The 18,031-nt window shown below is 38.7% G+C and overlaps 1 protein-coding gene across 4 annotated transcripts in view; it reads right to left on the bottom strand.

The window, feature by feature from the left end:
• Nucleotides 1–13,841: 13,841 nt before the first annotated feature.
• The window catches only part of ttc7b (tetratricopeptide repeat domain 7B), a 40,926-nt gene continuing 36,736 nt past the window's right edge, over nucleotides 13,842–18,031 (bottom strand). For all 4 annotated transcript variants that reach the window (XM_067366747.1, XM_067366748.1, XM_067366749.1 and 1 more), the window contains 2 exons: nucleotides 16,824–17,026; nucleotides 13,842–15,406 (listed from right to left, as the gene is read on the bottom strand). In XM_067366747.1, coding sequence (XP_067222848.1) covers nucleotides 15,185–15,406; nucleotides 16,824–17,026 — 425 coding nt within the window. In that variant the 3' untranslated portion in view covers nucleotides 13,842–15,184. The remainder of the gene's footprint in view (nucleotides 15,407–16,823; nucleotides 17,027–18,031) is intronic.

Raw genomic sequence — 18,031 nt, 5'->3', positions numbered from 1 at the left:
TCCTTTTTGTCATACTCTATTGAAATGCACATTTAGGGAAGCTTTTGCAGCCAGCCTACAGACATCACCATGGCAACCGCTCTCTTTTTCTGTATGTCTCAGTGTATATGTGTCATATTGCATGAGCACTGATCTATCCAAGCGCAGGCTTGAGCGCGTCTGTCTTTGGGGATTTTAGGGGTTGCCTGGCAACCTGGATCTATGGCTCTGGTGGATGAGGGAGATATCAAAAACCATGTGGGAGCTGGAGAAGAGACCCTGGAGAGAGAGAACGAGAGTGTGTGTGAAAGTCTACAGCTGATTAGATCCACCTCCAGTAGTCAGGCAGAGTTTATCCCTGCAGCAGATCTGCAGCATGTCCCTTCATTATTGCAATTATTATTTTGCATTTCTCCTATCGATCACTTTACCACATCATTCGCATCAGATGTATTGTGAGTGTTTTGCGCACAAATTTCAGACTTGCTCTTAATTCACAGCTATTTAAAGTCTGAGCTCAGTGACAGTGTGCTCGGGGGGGCGTGGAGATGATTGCGCGTCTACTATGTGCTCAGCAGTGAGAAACAGGATACAGTGACATGCGTGTGGGAGGAGAGAGAGAGAGAGAGTGCTAACAGCCCACGTCTCTCTGCCCTTCTGACTTATGAGCTGCACGTGGCTAAGAGTGTGTATGTGTATTAAATACATCACTTAATCCAAGAAGAATCAGAGAATGGTTAAGGCTTCAGAAAATCTTCAGCTGAGTGTGCAGAATAGTCTTTTAGATGTGCCCTTCTCAGATCTCAAATTTTGTCATTTGGTTGCAGGCGCTGTTTGGTCACCACGCAAAGATAAATCACACACATCATGTAGGCGGGTCCAAAAGTCTGAGACCACATTTGAAATTGTTTGTTTTCAATTTAAAAATATTTAGCATATCTAATATTTATTTTTAAAGGGTTAGTTCACCCAAAAATTAAAATTCTGTCATTAATTACTCATCCCTCATGTGCACAAACCTGTAAGACCGCTTATCTTCGGAACACAAATTAAGATTTTTTTGATGAAATCCGTGAGCTATCTGGCCTCCGATAGACTGCAACACAATGACCACTTTCAAGGCCCAGAAAGGTAGTAAAGACATTGTTTAAAATAGTCGACATGACTACAGTGGTTCAACCTTAAACCTTGGGTATACTTACGCTAGTGTACACGCACAGTCGAACGTACAGCGTTGCAAAGCATACTTCATACTTCAAGCATACGTACACAGGCGTTTGACACATGCGCAGTTTCGAGCAATCTCTCGCCATGAGTTACAACCCCTGTAAACATCTTTGTACTCTTTCAGGCTAGAGTTGTACCATTAAGTGTATTTTCTAACCTCTTCGCACAATCTCTCGTCTAGGTAGGCATCCATTGTCGCTGTAGCTTGCATGTGTTCTGGTCTATTCTGTTTATGCAGTTTTTCCTTGACTACCTTGTGAATCGACCCCCCTGGGCACAGTTGCTACCTTGTGGATAAACTAATTATTGCAAAAACAAATAAATGCACATGTGCGTACAAAGTACACATGGTTACAAAAATCCAATGGTCCACATACAGTACAGGCATACTCTTCTGATGACGAAATTTGCGGCATGCGCACAATGACCCTCGCGTACACGTAAAAAGTGAACTATACTTTGGGCCTTAATGTTATGAAGCGACAAGAATACTTTTTGTGCGCAAAAAAATAAACAAAAATAATGACTTTATTTAACAATTTCTTCTTCTCCCATGTCAGTCTCCTACGCTGTTTACGTTGCATAGACAGTGCAGAGCTTCCGTGTTCTACATCAGAATGCTGACTCATTATTGGTCAGCCCCTGCATCAGGGGAGAGAAGAAATTGTTGAATAAAGCCATTATTTTGTTTTATTTTTTGCACACAAAAAGTATTGAACCACTGCAGTCACATGGACTATTTTAAATGATGTTTTTACTACCTTTCTGGGCCTTGAAAGTGGTCGTTGTGTTGCATTCTTTCGGAGGACAGATAGCTCACAGATTTCATCAAAAATATCTTAATTCATGTTCTGAAGATACACAAAGGTCTTATGGGTTTGGAGGTGAGTAATTAATGACAGAATTTTCATTTTTGGGTGAACACTTTAAGAATATATTTAAAATTCTACACAATTTCACTAATCAAATGTTAATTTTTCAAATAAACTTATCTCTCCAGTTGTTATGTTGATAATATCATTTGTAAGACTTTTTTTGCATTAAATTAGAAATACTCAAAAGATAAGCTTGCTCACTAGTGGTCGTTGGTTTATTTTTCATTTTCTTAATTTGCATAATCTAAATGACTTTGGGGGATTTTTAATTAATTTTGTGTAAAAGTCAAGTGTCAGCCCTTGGCATTTCAATCAAATGATGAGTTAAAAGAGATTTTCAAAATTGCAGCTGATGTTACTTCTGGTCCATTCATCCATTACATAACATGAGGTCAAACTGAGTGCATTGCATTGTGGGATATAGTATTACACACAACTAGCAAATACTAATTTCAAGTCATTAAAATATTCCATGCATATAGAAATTTGAATACTGCTGCACAATCCATGTACGAACATGCACGGAGGTGCAATTCTATACATAGTCACAGACACAAAACAAATTTTGTAAAGAGCTTGTTAGTGGTGTACACATATGAAAGGTAATACTGAAAACACATTGATTCAGTTGCCTTCAGTGATGCAAGTGAGCTACAGTGTCCTGCTGTGACCTCAACTGAGCACAGACAGCGAGACTCACAAACACATAGTGGATTAGGACATATAATGTGGTTCTATGTAGATTTAAGATGGCAATTAGAAGGTTATAGATTCAAACTCCGCTGTGATGCTGAAATTTCACACGGCTTTATCTCATGTTGCTCCAGGGGTTTTGTTGTGTGGCATTATCTATTCAAAAAACAGGACCCAGGCCCCTCCCCCTTAGCAGTGCTGAATATTGGCATCTGTCTAGTGTGCCACATTAAACCACACGGATAGACGACAATCTAAAGGCCTGTCATTCATTCATTTACTCTATATTCACACAGTGCCAATAAGGTCATCTTATCCCAATGGCTTCCTCCCGACCCCTGAGCTGGCAAATCATCCAGCAGAGGATTTTTAATTTATAACTGATCGGGGGTTCAGCACCTCCTCTGCAACATTAAAAGCACATACAGTTGTCCAAAAAAAAAAAAAAAAAAAAGTACCCTCCAGCTGTCCAGAGAGATGCATGAGAGAAATGTGTCACATGCCTGTTCTGAACAACTCACATTGCAACACAGCATGAAATGTATCAGAAGCATTTGTCATCTGTTAACACCCAAAACTACTCAGATGAAAAGAAAGGGATTTCAACCAGGGGTACATGGAGGAACCCCAGGGGCTAAGTAGAAAATCTGCAGTGGGAAAAAGTATTTGGACACTTCAGTCACACTTAAAAATGTACGGATATCAATAAATTATATGACAAGTTATATAACAAGATATCAAACCAAACGGAAGTGTGGCGAAGCAGGGCAGGGCCAAAAGCCGTGGGAGCAAAGCGAGGCCGGTGGAGAGAATGTTAATCAATACCTGTGAGACACACCGGTCTGGCTGTCTCAGTGTGTGTGTGTAGCCTATGCCAGTTAACCTTATTTGCGTGTGGACCATGTATGGCACTAAATACGTTTTTCCAGTAAAGCATAACGATAAAGGGGGGGAGGGGGGGGGGATTCAGGGGATAAAAACAAAACTGGAACAAAATCACTTTCAAAGAGGTGCCCTATGCAGACTGCAAGGGTCACTTGTTTTGGACGTTTCCAAACCTCTAGCGAAACTTGGTAACACTGGTGGGATAATGTCTAGTCAGTCATTATCACAAAATAAACCCAATATAGGGTAGACCAGGTACAGTTGGTTATAGGGTGCAGTTGAAACACCTTTAATAACTTGCGTTCGCAACAAGTCTGATCTGTGAAATTTTCTTAGCACATGTATATTAGCGCCCTCTTCAATCGTGTGAAATTTGAAGTACATGCGCTTCTCCAGTCCGAAGATTCTGAGGTAATTTTTTCACTTCACCACGTCGCTTCCACATTGAATAGCTTCTCATCCTTACATGACTGTTAAAGTTAACTTACATTTTCGTAAACCTTATTTTGTGCTCTAAACACTGACAATATTGCATGACTTTGTGTCATACAAGGTCATCGTAAAATCTAGAGAAATGTTCGAGGTGGTCAGCGGGGTACAGTTGAGATACATACCCACACCATAGAATCCTATTGCGACCCATGCAGTTTAGTTGCACGATGTAAGTTCTATTAAGATCTATTAATCTATTCAAATTAAATCTGTTTTATTATTGCTGTTTGCAATTGTTCAATGTTTTTTACTGTTACTCAACTTTTAAACTGTTAATATTAAATTTATGGCCTAAAATTAAATATTGTATCACTGTTTGCCATTACTACACAATGTTTTACAAATAGACTACTTTTAACTAAACAAAATAATAAAATAAAATACTAAATGGAAATAAAAACTGTTAAATTCTCATTTTTAAAGGTATTTTACATTTGTAGTGAATTGGTTAGGCAGCTTTACAGCATTCTGGATGGGTGTCTTAACTGTTTCAACTGAACCTGACTGTTTTCGACATGGGTACAGTTGGAACAAAAAAGCTTCTTGTGTTTATGAGCTAATTGTGAAAAATATGACCTACTTATGGATGTTAATAATTAATAATATTTTAGTAGGCAAGTAAAAGAAATGTCATATGAAAAATCACTTCGTTTCACTTCTTTTCAGTCCCATAATTTTGGTGTGGTAACGGTGAAAGCAAAAAGTGTACCAATTGTACCTGGTCTACCCTACACAATGTCTTGTCAGGCTTTGACCGGCCGACTGCTCTAAAACCTTTGTAAAAATGTATCTATTTCACTCATAAAAAGATTTCATGTCAACACAGCGACCTTGTGAATTTCCCAAAACCCATAATTTATTAGTCTATTTTGTGTCCTTTACCGCTTGTTTTTCTTTGTCTGTCAGGGCACTCGCAGACACACTCGTCGGTTCAGTTCGCGTGCGTTGCAGGTTCTGCTCTACGGAGCATCACTGTAGAGTTCAATAACCAGTCAGTGCACAGTGTGTGTGAACGTTTGGCACATCTCCAGAGTGGTCTGGGAAAGCCGTGTGTGTGTGCGAGGTGGGGAAGCCCATATGGCGGAAGAAAAATGTACAGCGGGGGAACGAGATATGAGTATATAGCGAGTGGGCAGTTTAAGAATGCAGCCATCAGCATTTGATCTGTTCCATTTCGTGCTTCAGTGTCTGCTTGTGTTTGTGAGGGAGTCCCTGCCCTGCCGCACCACCAAAAACAGAGAGAGCGAGGTCATCCTACAGAAGGGACGGGGCTTATTGATTGACAGGCTGCTCTGTGGGGTTAAATGATGTTGAAGTGAAACACTGCATTAATATTTCACACACACATACACTGCAGGGCAGCAACACACTGGCCACTGAAAGAATACTGGCTTGCATTACAGTAACACGAGAAACCGATAACAACCACGTAAACGCACACTATAAAGCAGCACAAAGGGTAGTTTGCAGTTCACGCTTCAGGCTTCATACACACACACTCACATGGCGAGTAAAGGCTGTGTGTTGTTGATTGATATTGTAAAACGCATCCACATTTAGGACAGGTCACATTGAACAGCATTGTTGTAGGATCTCAAAATAACTTGTGACAGGCTCATGCCATGACTGATCTGTATCTCTTCACCTTTAAAGAACTAATTAGGTTATAATTCAATCAAAAATGAACATTCTGTCATCAAATACTGGCACATTCATTGTTTATATCCATAAATATTTAGTTTTGTTATCTCATGACTAAAATTATTATTTGCCTATGTGCCGTCCATCCTCATCATGATAATTTTTTCTTATTTTAACCCATGCATACTAACACCAAAACACATTTGTTTGATATAATTATTATTTTTTATTTAAAAAAAAAAAGCTTAATATGATTGATATTATATAGCCACAGCCTTTGTTATTGATCATTCTCCTCTATGCTGCTAAAGAGCCTCAAACACAGATTGATCTCATGAATTTCTTCTGATGACCAGTATTCCCTGGAGTCTTTGGTCCCTCGGGAGTACTGCACAGTGTCTCTTTGATCTATTCTCTCCATATTCAGCTCAAGCAGCTATTGCCACGATGTATTCTTGTGTCAGTCTAAGTGCATTTCTTTGCTTGGTAGCTCACTTGGGCCTTTAGTCCTGCCACTTTTGTAAAGCTGCTTGGAGACAATCACCACTGTTATGTGTGCTATAAATAAAGTTAATTAACTTAAATTGAATTTTCTTTTTTTTTTTTTTAACAGAGTACAGCGAGTCCTTCCCGTAATCCCCTCTCCCTCTCCCCCTTCTCTCTCTCTCACTGGGTGTTCCTGCTATGTCCGTCTCTTTCCCCAGTCTCCATCTGTTCCTTCTCCTCCCACGCTCCCAGGCGAGGGATAGATGGATGGACTGATATATGGATGAGGAGATTGTGAGGGTTTCGATATGTGTATGTTTGTTTTTGTGTAGGAGGGACGTGCTGATAGGACAGTCATCTGCTGTAACAGTTTGCTATAGACTGAACACCCCTGTGGGAAATACATAATTTGTACCACCTTTGTCAGCAGTCTTGAGTAACTTCAGAATAGAACAGCAGGAAGAATTAGTGTGTGTATGTGTGTGTGTGTGTGTGTGTGTGGTCCTGGTAAACCCATGTGGACAAAATATCCCCACAAAGACAGCAATATCTGAAATTCTTGTCTTGGAACATTTTTAGTCCCCATGAGGAAAACAGCTTATAAATCATATTAAATTATGTTTGTTTTTTTTTTTGTTTGTTTGTTTTTGTTTTTTTAAATCTAAAAATAATTAAAGGGTAGGTTTAGGGTTAGGTGTAAAAGTAAAATTAATTGTATGTAATTTACAAATATTAGGATTACACAACTAATTGCAACTTGGTGAAAAAATACTGGCACATTCAGTGTTTATATCCCTAAATATTTCCTTAATTTAGTTATTTCATGACTAAAATTATTATTTGCATATGTGCCAACCATCCTCAATGTGATAAAAATTTTATTGTAAGCCATGCAGACTAACAGAATATACAAATATATTATACACACTCAAAAAAATGAACTTTCACTGTTGTTAGTTTCACTCAAACCACCCTTGTTCACATTACTTAAAAAACTCATGTAACTACATGAACGTGATTTAACTGCGTTGTTTCTACTAAAATTGAGTATTGTCAGCTTTACTTAGTAAGTGTTTGTTCAGTCAACTTAACATTGCTGTGTGAAACTCACAAATTAGTGTTGACATAACTAACTGTGCAGTGGATCCGTAGTTCCCAGCATGCTTTGCAAGGGACTGCATTAGGAGATTAAATTTAGGGATTAAGTGTTATTTTATGTGTTTTTCAGTAAAGGGAAAGATGTTGTTAGTTTATGTTAGTGTTTAATGTTCAGTTATGTTGGACATTTAGAGTAGTTTCTGTAATCTTTTTGAATTTTGTGGTTACCATCATGCAGAAGAGTGTCGCCTGTGTTTAGGGTGTGCGCACTCACATATGCATGTTTATAGGATGAAATTCCTCAGTTGAGTTTGTTCAATTAGTTATTTTTTGAGTGCATTTTGGGGTGAGGGGCTGCATTCTGATATGTTGTATCCTTTTTATTTAAATGATGCAAAATCAACATAACATTATTAAGTAAACTGCACAAAGAAATATTATGTAACAGTGACATTCAAATGATTTGTATTTACTCAAAGAAATTTTGTCAGCTTTATTTGAATTTCTTTTGATCATTCAACTAAACTTTTTGTACAAATTACTCAATATTGTTGCGTGGAACCACTTGACACTTATTTTTTAAGTAAATCCAACAATTCATTTTTTTGAGTGCAGTTTGTACAGTAAAAAAATCATTATGTCTATGGAATATCCCCATAATTTTGCCAACTTTAGTCCAATTTCTAATTAACCATTTCTTTCAAAAAATATTGGAAAAGATTGTTGCAGCTCAGGTCCGTACTTTAAAAAAAAAAAATTCAGTCTAGTTTCCATCCATTACATAGTCCAGAGACAGAGACTGCCATGGTAAAAGTTACCAATGATCTCTTGATGGTGGCTGATTTTGGACTCTTGCTTGATCTAAGTGCAGCCTTCGATAGCATTTTTCATTTCTTATTGGTATTACTGGAGTCCCTCTCACTTGGTTTAGATCCTATTTCTCTGGTCGCACTCAATTTACCCAACTTAAAAATTTCAGATCATATTCCTCATCTGTTACCACTGGTGTTCCTCAAGGCCCTGTATTGGGTCCTTCTTTATTTATAATCTACTTATTACCTCTTGGTCATATTTTTAGGAAATTTAGTATTAATTTGCATTGCTATACGGATGACACTCAGCTCTATTTGTCCTCTAAGCCTTCTACTCTTCTTTCTTCCCTCTTGGAATATTTAGATGAGATCAAATCCTGGTTCTCGTGCAAATTTTCTCGAGCTAAATACTGATAAAACTGAGGTTCTTTTTGTTGGCACTAAATCCAATTTGGCTAAATTCGGCAGCGTTTTCTCAGGTTAAGTGTTTGGGTGTCATCTTTTATAGTAGCTTGTCTTTTGAAACGTAGTAATAATGTCAGTCAGTCCACATAATTCCACTTCGTCTTCATCCATTCCTTACACCCAATACCACAGCCATTCTTGTACATAGTTACTTCACGCATTAATTACTGTAACTCTCTTCTATTTGGGTTACCTTTCAAACTTCTCCATAAACTTCAATTGGTCCAGAACTCAGCAGCAAAATTACTAGAACCTCTTCCATTGAGCACATCTCTCCTGTTCTTTATTGATTACACTGGCTTCCTGTTAAATATGACATAGAGTACAACATTCAGCTTTTAAAGCTCCGCACAATCTCTGACTTGCTTCACATTTATACTCCCACATGCACTCTTAGATCTTCATCAGCTGTTTCCCTTGTAATATATCCAGAGCATTTAGCTGTGCTGCTTCTTGTCTCTGGAACTCTCTTCCGCAATTTGTACATGAAAGTGATTTTCCTGATTCATTTTAATTTATGGATGATCTTGTATCTTATTACTGTCTTGTATCTTATGTCATTCATTTGTAAGGTGTCCTTCAATGTTTTGAAAGGTGTATCTAAAAAAAAAATGCATTATTATAGTACATTTTAGTAGTACATTTTAACCCATTTATGATGATTGATTAAATATTCAATAGTTATATTACAGAGTGCTATTATTATGTATACAGTTGGTATGTAGCCTATGCTTTTTTACTTTGAATTACATATATAAAAATTATCAAATGTCTTTATATACATAGTATATGTACACATGCAGTTTGATTTTCTGTATATGTAATGAGAAAATGTACTGAATTGGAAGACACAATAAAGTACCAAAGATTGTAAAATATTTTTTATCATATATGATAATTATTCATTATTATCCAATTTAAATTATTTGTTAACGCAGTTTTTCACTTTGATATTGATGTTAACACATGGACAAAAGTCTCTCTCAGTAAATAAAGTGTCTCTGCTGTTTATTTTTTATTTATAAATCATACCCAAATGGGACATGTAACAAAAAGTTGGATTTGAGCTTGGGCTGAAAAAGAAAAAAAAAAATCCAGAAAACAAACAAACAACAACAACCAAAAAAACTCAGATTACAATTCTGTTTGGTGTCACCTTTAAGCCATCGAAAATCTCTGAAATAATGCCTAAAATCCTAAATATGAGGAAGACATTTGGTTAGGCCCAGACAGTTGTAACCGTGATACTGATCCAAACGATAACACAAGACTGCATAGACCGCAGAACCCATGAAATGAGTGAAGGGTCACGACCTCTGAGAATGCTCAACGTGTGACACTGACACCATGTTACAAAACAATGAACAACATTTCTCTGTCTCTCTTGCACACATATACTGACTAATCTGCTGGTGATAGATGACACATTGCTATCAACACTCTAAGTCTGTGAAACAGCAGGAGTCATGGCTGGAGGTGTCACCTTACACATTTCACTAGCTCACAAACTTTCATTAAGACACCCTTTCCCTACATGTCCAAAAGCCAGTGCAAACTATGGGTACATTATATGTGAAGGTAATGCTGTTGGGACAAATAACAGTAAGTGTCCTTGTGCAATGTCAACACCCCTCACTGGGATAATCGCCAGCGAACATGTGGACGGGCATGTGAGGAGAGGGCATGTGGATTCTTGGGCAATCACTATTTCAGATTTTCTTGAGAAATAACTGAATGTGCCAGAAACATCTGAGTATTGGCACCAAAATGAGGGGTTGTTTAGTCTGGTGTTCCACAGAATGAATAAAGCCATATAGGTTTGAAACAACACAAATTCAGTTTTGAACCTTTAATGCTTCTAATGGTTCTGTATATGCTTCGACAGGCAAATTTTCCCATTGCTGTATGAGAATGTGAGCTCACCCTACAAAAATCAAACTCTCTGGAGTCTCTTGTATTGATTCAGTGTTCTCTGATGTGAGAATTGAGCTGAGCCGCCAATCAATGACAGGATCAGAGCAATAATACCAATGAAACACGAGCCACCGAGAACAGAGAGAGACCACTGCAGAGATGAGATTAAAATGAAAGCTTATTCTGGATCACATAAATGAAATTTATTTATAATCACTAGATATTCACAGTTTCTAAATACTTGCAGTGAACATTTACATTTTAGCTCACATTAAATCAAAGAAATTTAATGAACATCACATCGCAAAACTGGCTGCCACAATGCGAGAGTGTTCTGGGAGGTCACCAGGGTGTTGCTAAGCAGTTGCTAAGGCCTTAGTTTTTAGCTAAAGTGTTTGGTAGGGTGTTTTTGGTGGTTGCCAGGGCGTCGCTAAGTGTTAGCTAGGATGATCTGTGTGGTTGCTAGGGCATTGCTAAGTGTTAAGACATTTTGAATGATTGCTAGGGTGTTGCTAAGGGTTTGTTAGGGTGTTCTGTGTGGTTTCTCTGGCATTGCATAGGTTGCTATTTGCTAGAGTGTTGCTATATGTTGGTTTGGGTATTTTGGGTGGTTTCTAGGGTGTTGCTAAGGATATTTTGAATGGCTAGGACTTTGAAATGTTTGTTAGGGATGAGTTACACAATGAAGTCTAAAATTTAGGGTTAAGGATGTGGACAAACCACAAGCATGTGCAGAAATAATAGCGATGGTTGCCTTAGTAGGCACTTCAAATTCAGTGTCTTGTTTGGGGGCCTGGCGTACAATCAGTGGTACATTACACAATGGTCAGTAAAATACAGCTCAAACCTCTGAACTATCCTTCAGGCCAAGTTGATGCTCTGCAGCTGAAAATGATCAAAGGAAACCCCTCAGAGATACACTGGTCAGGACTAGTTTGTAGTGTTTACAGAAGCCAGAGGAATAATGCTGTCACTGAAAGCTCATTAGGGTTCAACATGCTCCTGACCCAGATCAAAGATTCAGCATGCGGCCACGAAGGACTGTTTACGACGTTCGCCTCTTTACAGCAGGAATGAAGCAAAGAAGAGGTCTCAAGAGACATAAACACTTTGGCAGACACTAAAGCACACCTCTTTAATAACAACCAAACTCTTACTGAAGCTCTTTTTATGTCCCAGATTCCTCCTGGGAGTGCGGCCTGTCCCGGAAAGCAGCAAGCGGCAAGCACTCATTAGTATAAGGCAGGCCTGTAAGTGCATTAAATAATTCACCTTCTACATTTCCCACCTTCTTGTTTCTCCATCACTCCTTTTTTATTAGACCACATCATTCATTTGCTTTTCAGAGGCAGCTGCTCTCGCCCTTTCTCTCTGTATTATTCTTTTCTGCTTTTGGACCTTCATCAATCTTTGAGAGCTTTTTAAGGTATTCATCCGTACCACAAGTCTGGGAAACAGTGGGCTCATCTAACATGCATGAGCTGATGTCAGCAGAGCATGCAAGGAAACACGCGTGAATGACAGGAAAATAAATTAAAAGGGAAAAGTAGGGTCCGACACATACACTAAGCTTTTAATAAGCCAATGCAAAGGCGAGCTCGGTTTCCAGCGTCATTGCGTTTCGAAATGTTTCAAATGCAAGTCATAACGCAGTGTATGCACTACACAGCCACAAGGGACGCTATAGCGATATTAGGGCAAATTGTCTGTTCCTAGGTCACACCTGTTTCAGGCGGGGAGTTCTTTGGCGTGAGTGAGCAGGAGTAAGTATTCTGATTAATTGTATAGTATTTTAAAATGTAACGCCAGTACGCCATATTAAGATAATCTCCCCGATTGTCTGCGAGCTTCTCCTCCTGTCTATACGGTAATTTCTCTACTGTGCGACAGAGAGTCGAGTGGTTATGACGCAATCGTTAGCTTATTTTTACAAAAACTGTTTCTACGGGGCCATAATGTAACATAGAAGGTAATGGAGCCCTTTATACATTGTCGTGTATCTTTGGAAATAAATAATGGACAAATGGAGTCTTTAAACGCCTCAGATGTAAAGTTATTCACTGTCACAGTGACGCCAAAATGAATGGGAGTCAATGGGGATGCTAACGCAAGTTCTGCTACAAGATGGCGGCACCCGGCCGACTTCAACTTCCGGTCGACTTCCTTGGGCACTGGTTTCAGGTCAGGTAACGGCTGCGTCCGAAAACCTAGGTAGCTGTCTTGCTGCCTCGCTATCTTATAAGAGAATGACTTGTATGGCAGCATTTGTACATGAAGGCACCTCACGAAATTGATTTCGGACAGACTTCTGAGGCAGTGTAACAATTTAATGATCTACAACAATATAGCGCGAGCTTTGGTGAGAACTAAACAAATATTTAATTATTACAGTAGTAATTTCTCGATAGAAATGATATCAAAATTGAAATATGTTGATCAAAATCGTACATTTTTTATACACAAACTGAGCAGCAAACGCAACTTTATTTTTCTAGCTCAGCTGTCACAAAATGGAAAGCACTGGATTGTGGGATATCAAAGGCAGCTAAGGATACATCTATGCTTCCTTCAAAAATCGATCTGAGGAAGGTATCTCATGAGACAGGAAGTGAAGCTAACATTGGATTCGGACGTGCCTTGATGCCTTACTACCTTGAAATGTGTCCTCAGAAGACAGCATTTTCTAGTTTTCGGACGCAGCCAACGTTATGGCAGAGTTAGAGATAAGCCAAGGTGTGGTCACATTTACCATTGTTCAGCGAAATTTTGCTGGCAAAATACTTACAAACGCAAATTTCACTTCAGGTTCATGCAAAATTGCTGCGTTGACCAAAAGAAAGATGTTTGGTTTGAGCTGCATGACTTGCGCGAGCTGTGCTTCATACATCGCCACAGTATTGACAATAGACAGGACCTAGATATGATAGATAGGACCCTTTTTTGCCCTTGAAACTTAGCTACTGCGAATGCACCTTCAGACTGTTGACATATTTATACCTAGTAGTTAGTTGTCAGAATAATATATACAGTTTACTGGCACAGACAAGAAGGTATCTATATCACCTCCTTGAGGACAGACTGCGTTTTGTAGCTTAGTCCACCTAAAATGACATTTTGAGATATGTAGTAGCAACTATGAAAAATAATCACAATTGTGAAATATAAATGTGCAATTGTATGAAAGTCAAAATTAGGAGGAAATTCTCTGATTGTCAAATCGATATTAGCTGTCCTCAAAAAACAGGGAATAACAAACAAAAACACAGACTTCTCACAATTTATCATTTATTGACATCATAAAACAGCTTTTCCAGTTGTGTTTGGCCCTGTGATTGACACTGCTAAGATTTCAAGTACACACATACAATCTTTCACTTTCTCTCTCTTACATGGCTGAAATCACTTTGACCATTATGAAGATAGTTTGCATATCTGAGAGTTCGTGTCTGTCCATAACAGTCCAACACCCCTCATGTTGGCTTCTCAGGAACACACACCACACACACACACACACACACACACACGCACACACACACACACCCTTCACCCATCTAACACATGGCCACTGGGACACAGATAAATAAACATCTATTATAACATATCTCTGATAAATCAACCATATAAATCTTGACCTCTGAATCAGGATAAATGTGGGAAAACAAACCAACAAACAAAACGAAATGTCCAAAACTAGATTTATCTTCTCCTTTAATGAGAACCAAGATAAAATATTTGTTTTTAGAATAGTTGTTCTTTTGGCATCTGTTCCATTTACTCTAGGTGATTCTTTTGTACATACAGTATATAAACAATACAGTGTTTGATCAGAGGGGGATGTAATGTTTCTCTAGGAGTCATAACAAGGGTGACGCACCTGCCCTCAGGAACAACAGCATGGAAACACAATCTTTATTATGCATGTGTGTAACAGGGATCCACTGTCAAGTATTCCATTCAAAATAAACAAGCGCACACACCACATATTCTGGATAATAACACATATAAAGGACACACACACTCTGACCGTCCATTTAACTCTGCACAAACACACAGCACACGTATAGACACTTTTGACCGTCTCTTCATGAGTGTTATTACTGGTTCGTATGACACACAGCTACTAGAATCTCGAGATTGTATGTTTCTGGACATGTTTCGGGCAAAAAGGAAGCACTGTGGTTTGATGAAACCGCTGCATCAATCACCCGCTTCAATGTGACAACAGCTTGTACAGGTTTCTCATTGGTCCAGTCATACAGTGGAGTGAAACTGACCAATGAGAGTACTGAAGGGAGTGGAGATTTAAGATGGGCGGCACCACTACGATGTACAGAAGCAGGAGGACATTCTAGCAGAGAAAGAAGAAAGGAAGAGGGGAGGGGAAAAAAAACGAGAGTGTGAAGCAGTCTAGAAAAGTTCACACTGACAATTGTGTTAATTGGAGTTCTTTTTCTGCAGATCCACATCTGAGAACAGATAAAAAGTTTAGAGGGGTGGGAAAGGCATTCCAGGATAGAAGAAAAATTTCAGGTTGGGCGTTTGTGTGTGATTAAGGGCTGTGGTTCATGCACGACTCTCGGACAGAGGTTTTTGTTGGTGGTGAGCACGCGGAGTGTCTTAGAGGGTGCGGGGAATGATGGTGAAAGGTAAGATGGGGCAGCTGGCCTCCAGCTCCAGGGCAGTAAGGAAGCATTCGGTCGCGGCGGCGTCGTTGCCTTGGGCTTGCAGCACCTCGCCCAGACTGTTCCACACGTCGTGTGCCGTGCTGTTCACCTGCACCGCATCACGCAAGATCTTCTCCGCAAGACTGTACCTCTGTAGCTGATGCAATATCAGACCCTGCAAAAAGACAGACAGAGAGACAAATCAAAAGAGAAAGAGGGTTTTCAACTATTGTTGAAGAAAAAAAAAAAGGTACCAGGAAATATAAGATCAAGATCTGGATAAATGTAAAACTTAAAAATGAAAAAAAAAAAAAAAAAAAAAATGCACACCTTTTAGCCTCAAATTTGACCCACATTAAAAATCATTATAAATTCATGAATTATAGTACATCATTGCCATTTCAGAAAATCATCTGATGATATGATATATCTGATGATAGACAAATGGCAAGGGCTATGAAAAAAAACTCTAAAATAACTGTAAAATTTAAGTAAAATCACCAGCAACCTCCAGAAAGTTGGGGTGATGGTCTCACAATCTGCTGTTCACAGGAAACTTCACCAACAGAATTACAGAGGATACACAGCAAGATCAAACATCTGATCAGTACCAAAAACAGGAAAGCCAATTTGAATTTGTGAAAACACACAGAGATGAGCCAGTAGAGTTTTAAAACAGTTTTATGGACAAATGAACAAATATTAACCTTTACGAAAGTGGGAAAACAAAAAGTGTGGAGAAAAAAAAAAAGAAACCGCAAATGCAAGGCATACAAGCTCATCTGGAAAGCATGGTGGAGATAGTGTCATATCTGCCTCTGGAACAGACTCACTCATCTTTATTGATGACTTATTCAATGATGGCAGCAGAAGAATTAATTCAGAAGTGTACAAAAGAATCTTGCCTACAAATGTTCAAGAAAATGCCACCAGACTCACTGGAAAGTGCTTCATATGGCATCAGGACAATGACCCAAAACACTAGTACTGCCAACTCAATCAAGACTATCATGATAAAGAAATTTTGGGTCGTAGATTGGCCAAATCTACAGATTTAAATCCTACTGAACAAGCATTTCACCAGCTGAAGAGAAGACTGAAGGCAGAAACTGAATATACACGCATGTATAAACACACACACACACACACACACACGCATATATACATATACACACACACACACAGAGTCAGAGAGAGAGATTTGACAGAGACAGGGGCAACACTTTCTCTTGCTTATGTCTACTACAGGGGAGTTCTTTAATGAGACATGACATTTCTGCTTACTATTAAGACACACACACACACATGCACCCAGAGACAGCTGCACACACATACACATTTTGTCTGACAAGTCTCAACATCCTGGACTCACTGTTTGCTAAATACTGACACAGGATGAGATCTTGTCTCTCTCCTCAATCTCAGCGTGCCAATCTCATACACACAGACCAAACATTCCCACAAGAAGAGTAAAACCTGAAATCATTGTGGGGAGAAGCCAATTAATGGCTAAATAATCATACTAAATCATGCCTTTACAAATATATAAAACTGCAAAATGGTTTGTGTTAGTGGATAGAAAATGTGCTCACCAGTCTCTGCATGGTCTTGACATGGGTTGGGCTGATGGACAGCGCCTCCTCGTACCAGCGCTTGGCCTCGTCCACATTCCCCCGCAGCTCTGCCACCTGACCCTTCATAAACAACACGTTATGGGACATGGGGAACAGGTTGGCTGCTTCCTGCGTACACGCTGCCGCCTCTGCCGCCTTTCCCATTCCAATATACACCTCCGCTATGGAGAGACAGAGAAAGAAAAATAAGAGATAAAGAGGAAACCGAGAAAGAGGTATTGTTGGGGTGACTGAGTGAATTTATATCTCAATTCTCAGACAGGTTCAAGTTGTCAGCTACATTATCAGCCTCAACCATTTATAGCTCATAAACAGTGATGAGACAGAGAAACTGATGGGCTGTCCTCACGGGGTGTGCTCTTCAGCCAACAAATTTAGGTAAAGTGACTACTAAGCATGCTTCACTCTTAACACCTTTCTCACCCTGCCAAGTCCCGCTAAGGCTCTCCAACTTGGCTCAGCGACAGTCAAGCTGATTAAAGAATAATCAGTCTTAGTAGTTGAAACAAATTAAAGGATTTTTATTTGGGAGGTGCTTTTCACCAATTTTAGCATCTCAATTTCTCCCAAATTTAGTATTGTTTATATACTATTATAGTATTTATTCATATTTTGACTTTTTATATTCTCAGATTTCATTTTAATTAAGTTTTAATAATTTTGTTATATGCTTTTGAAATGTTATTAGTTTATATTTTTAAATATTTGTTTAACTTTATTTTTTTTTTAGTTTTCAATAATTTTAGAACTTGAACTTTAGCACTTATTTCAGTTAGTTGCCAAGGCAACATCTCTGCCTTGACCCATTCATAAAAACTGTGTGCTGCTCAATTTTCTTTTAATGAATCAACCATTCTTAACTAAATTGAATTTGAAGCAGTTGAATGATTCATTCAATGACTCACTCTTCGACAGTGATGTGCTGCCACCTACTGGTGGTTTTAATTTAATTTTTAATAGAATTTCCTTTTAAAAAATAATTTCATTTTTAAAGGTGCCATCGAATGTTTTTTTACAAGATGTAATATAAGTCTAAGGTGTCCCCTGAATATGTCTGTGAAGTTTCAGCTCAAAATACCCCATAGATGTTTTTTAATTAATTTTAATTAATTAATTAATTTTGGGGCATAATTAGAAATGCGCCGATTCAGGGCTGCTGGCCCTTT

The sequence above is a fragment of the Chanodichthys erythropterus genome, chromosome 18 (assembly GCF_024489055.1).
Source record: "Chanodichthys erythropterus isolate Z2021 chromosome 18, ASM2448905v1, whole genome shotgun sequence".
Lineage (NCBI taxonomy): Eukaryota > Metazoa > Chordata > Actinopteri > Cypriniformes > Xenocyprididae > Chanodichthys > Chanodichthys erythropterus.
Note: the sequence above shows the minus strand (reverse complement) of the source record. Positions and strands in the feature narration are given on the sequence as shown.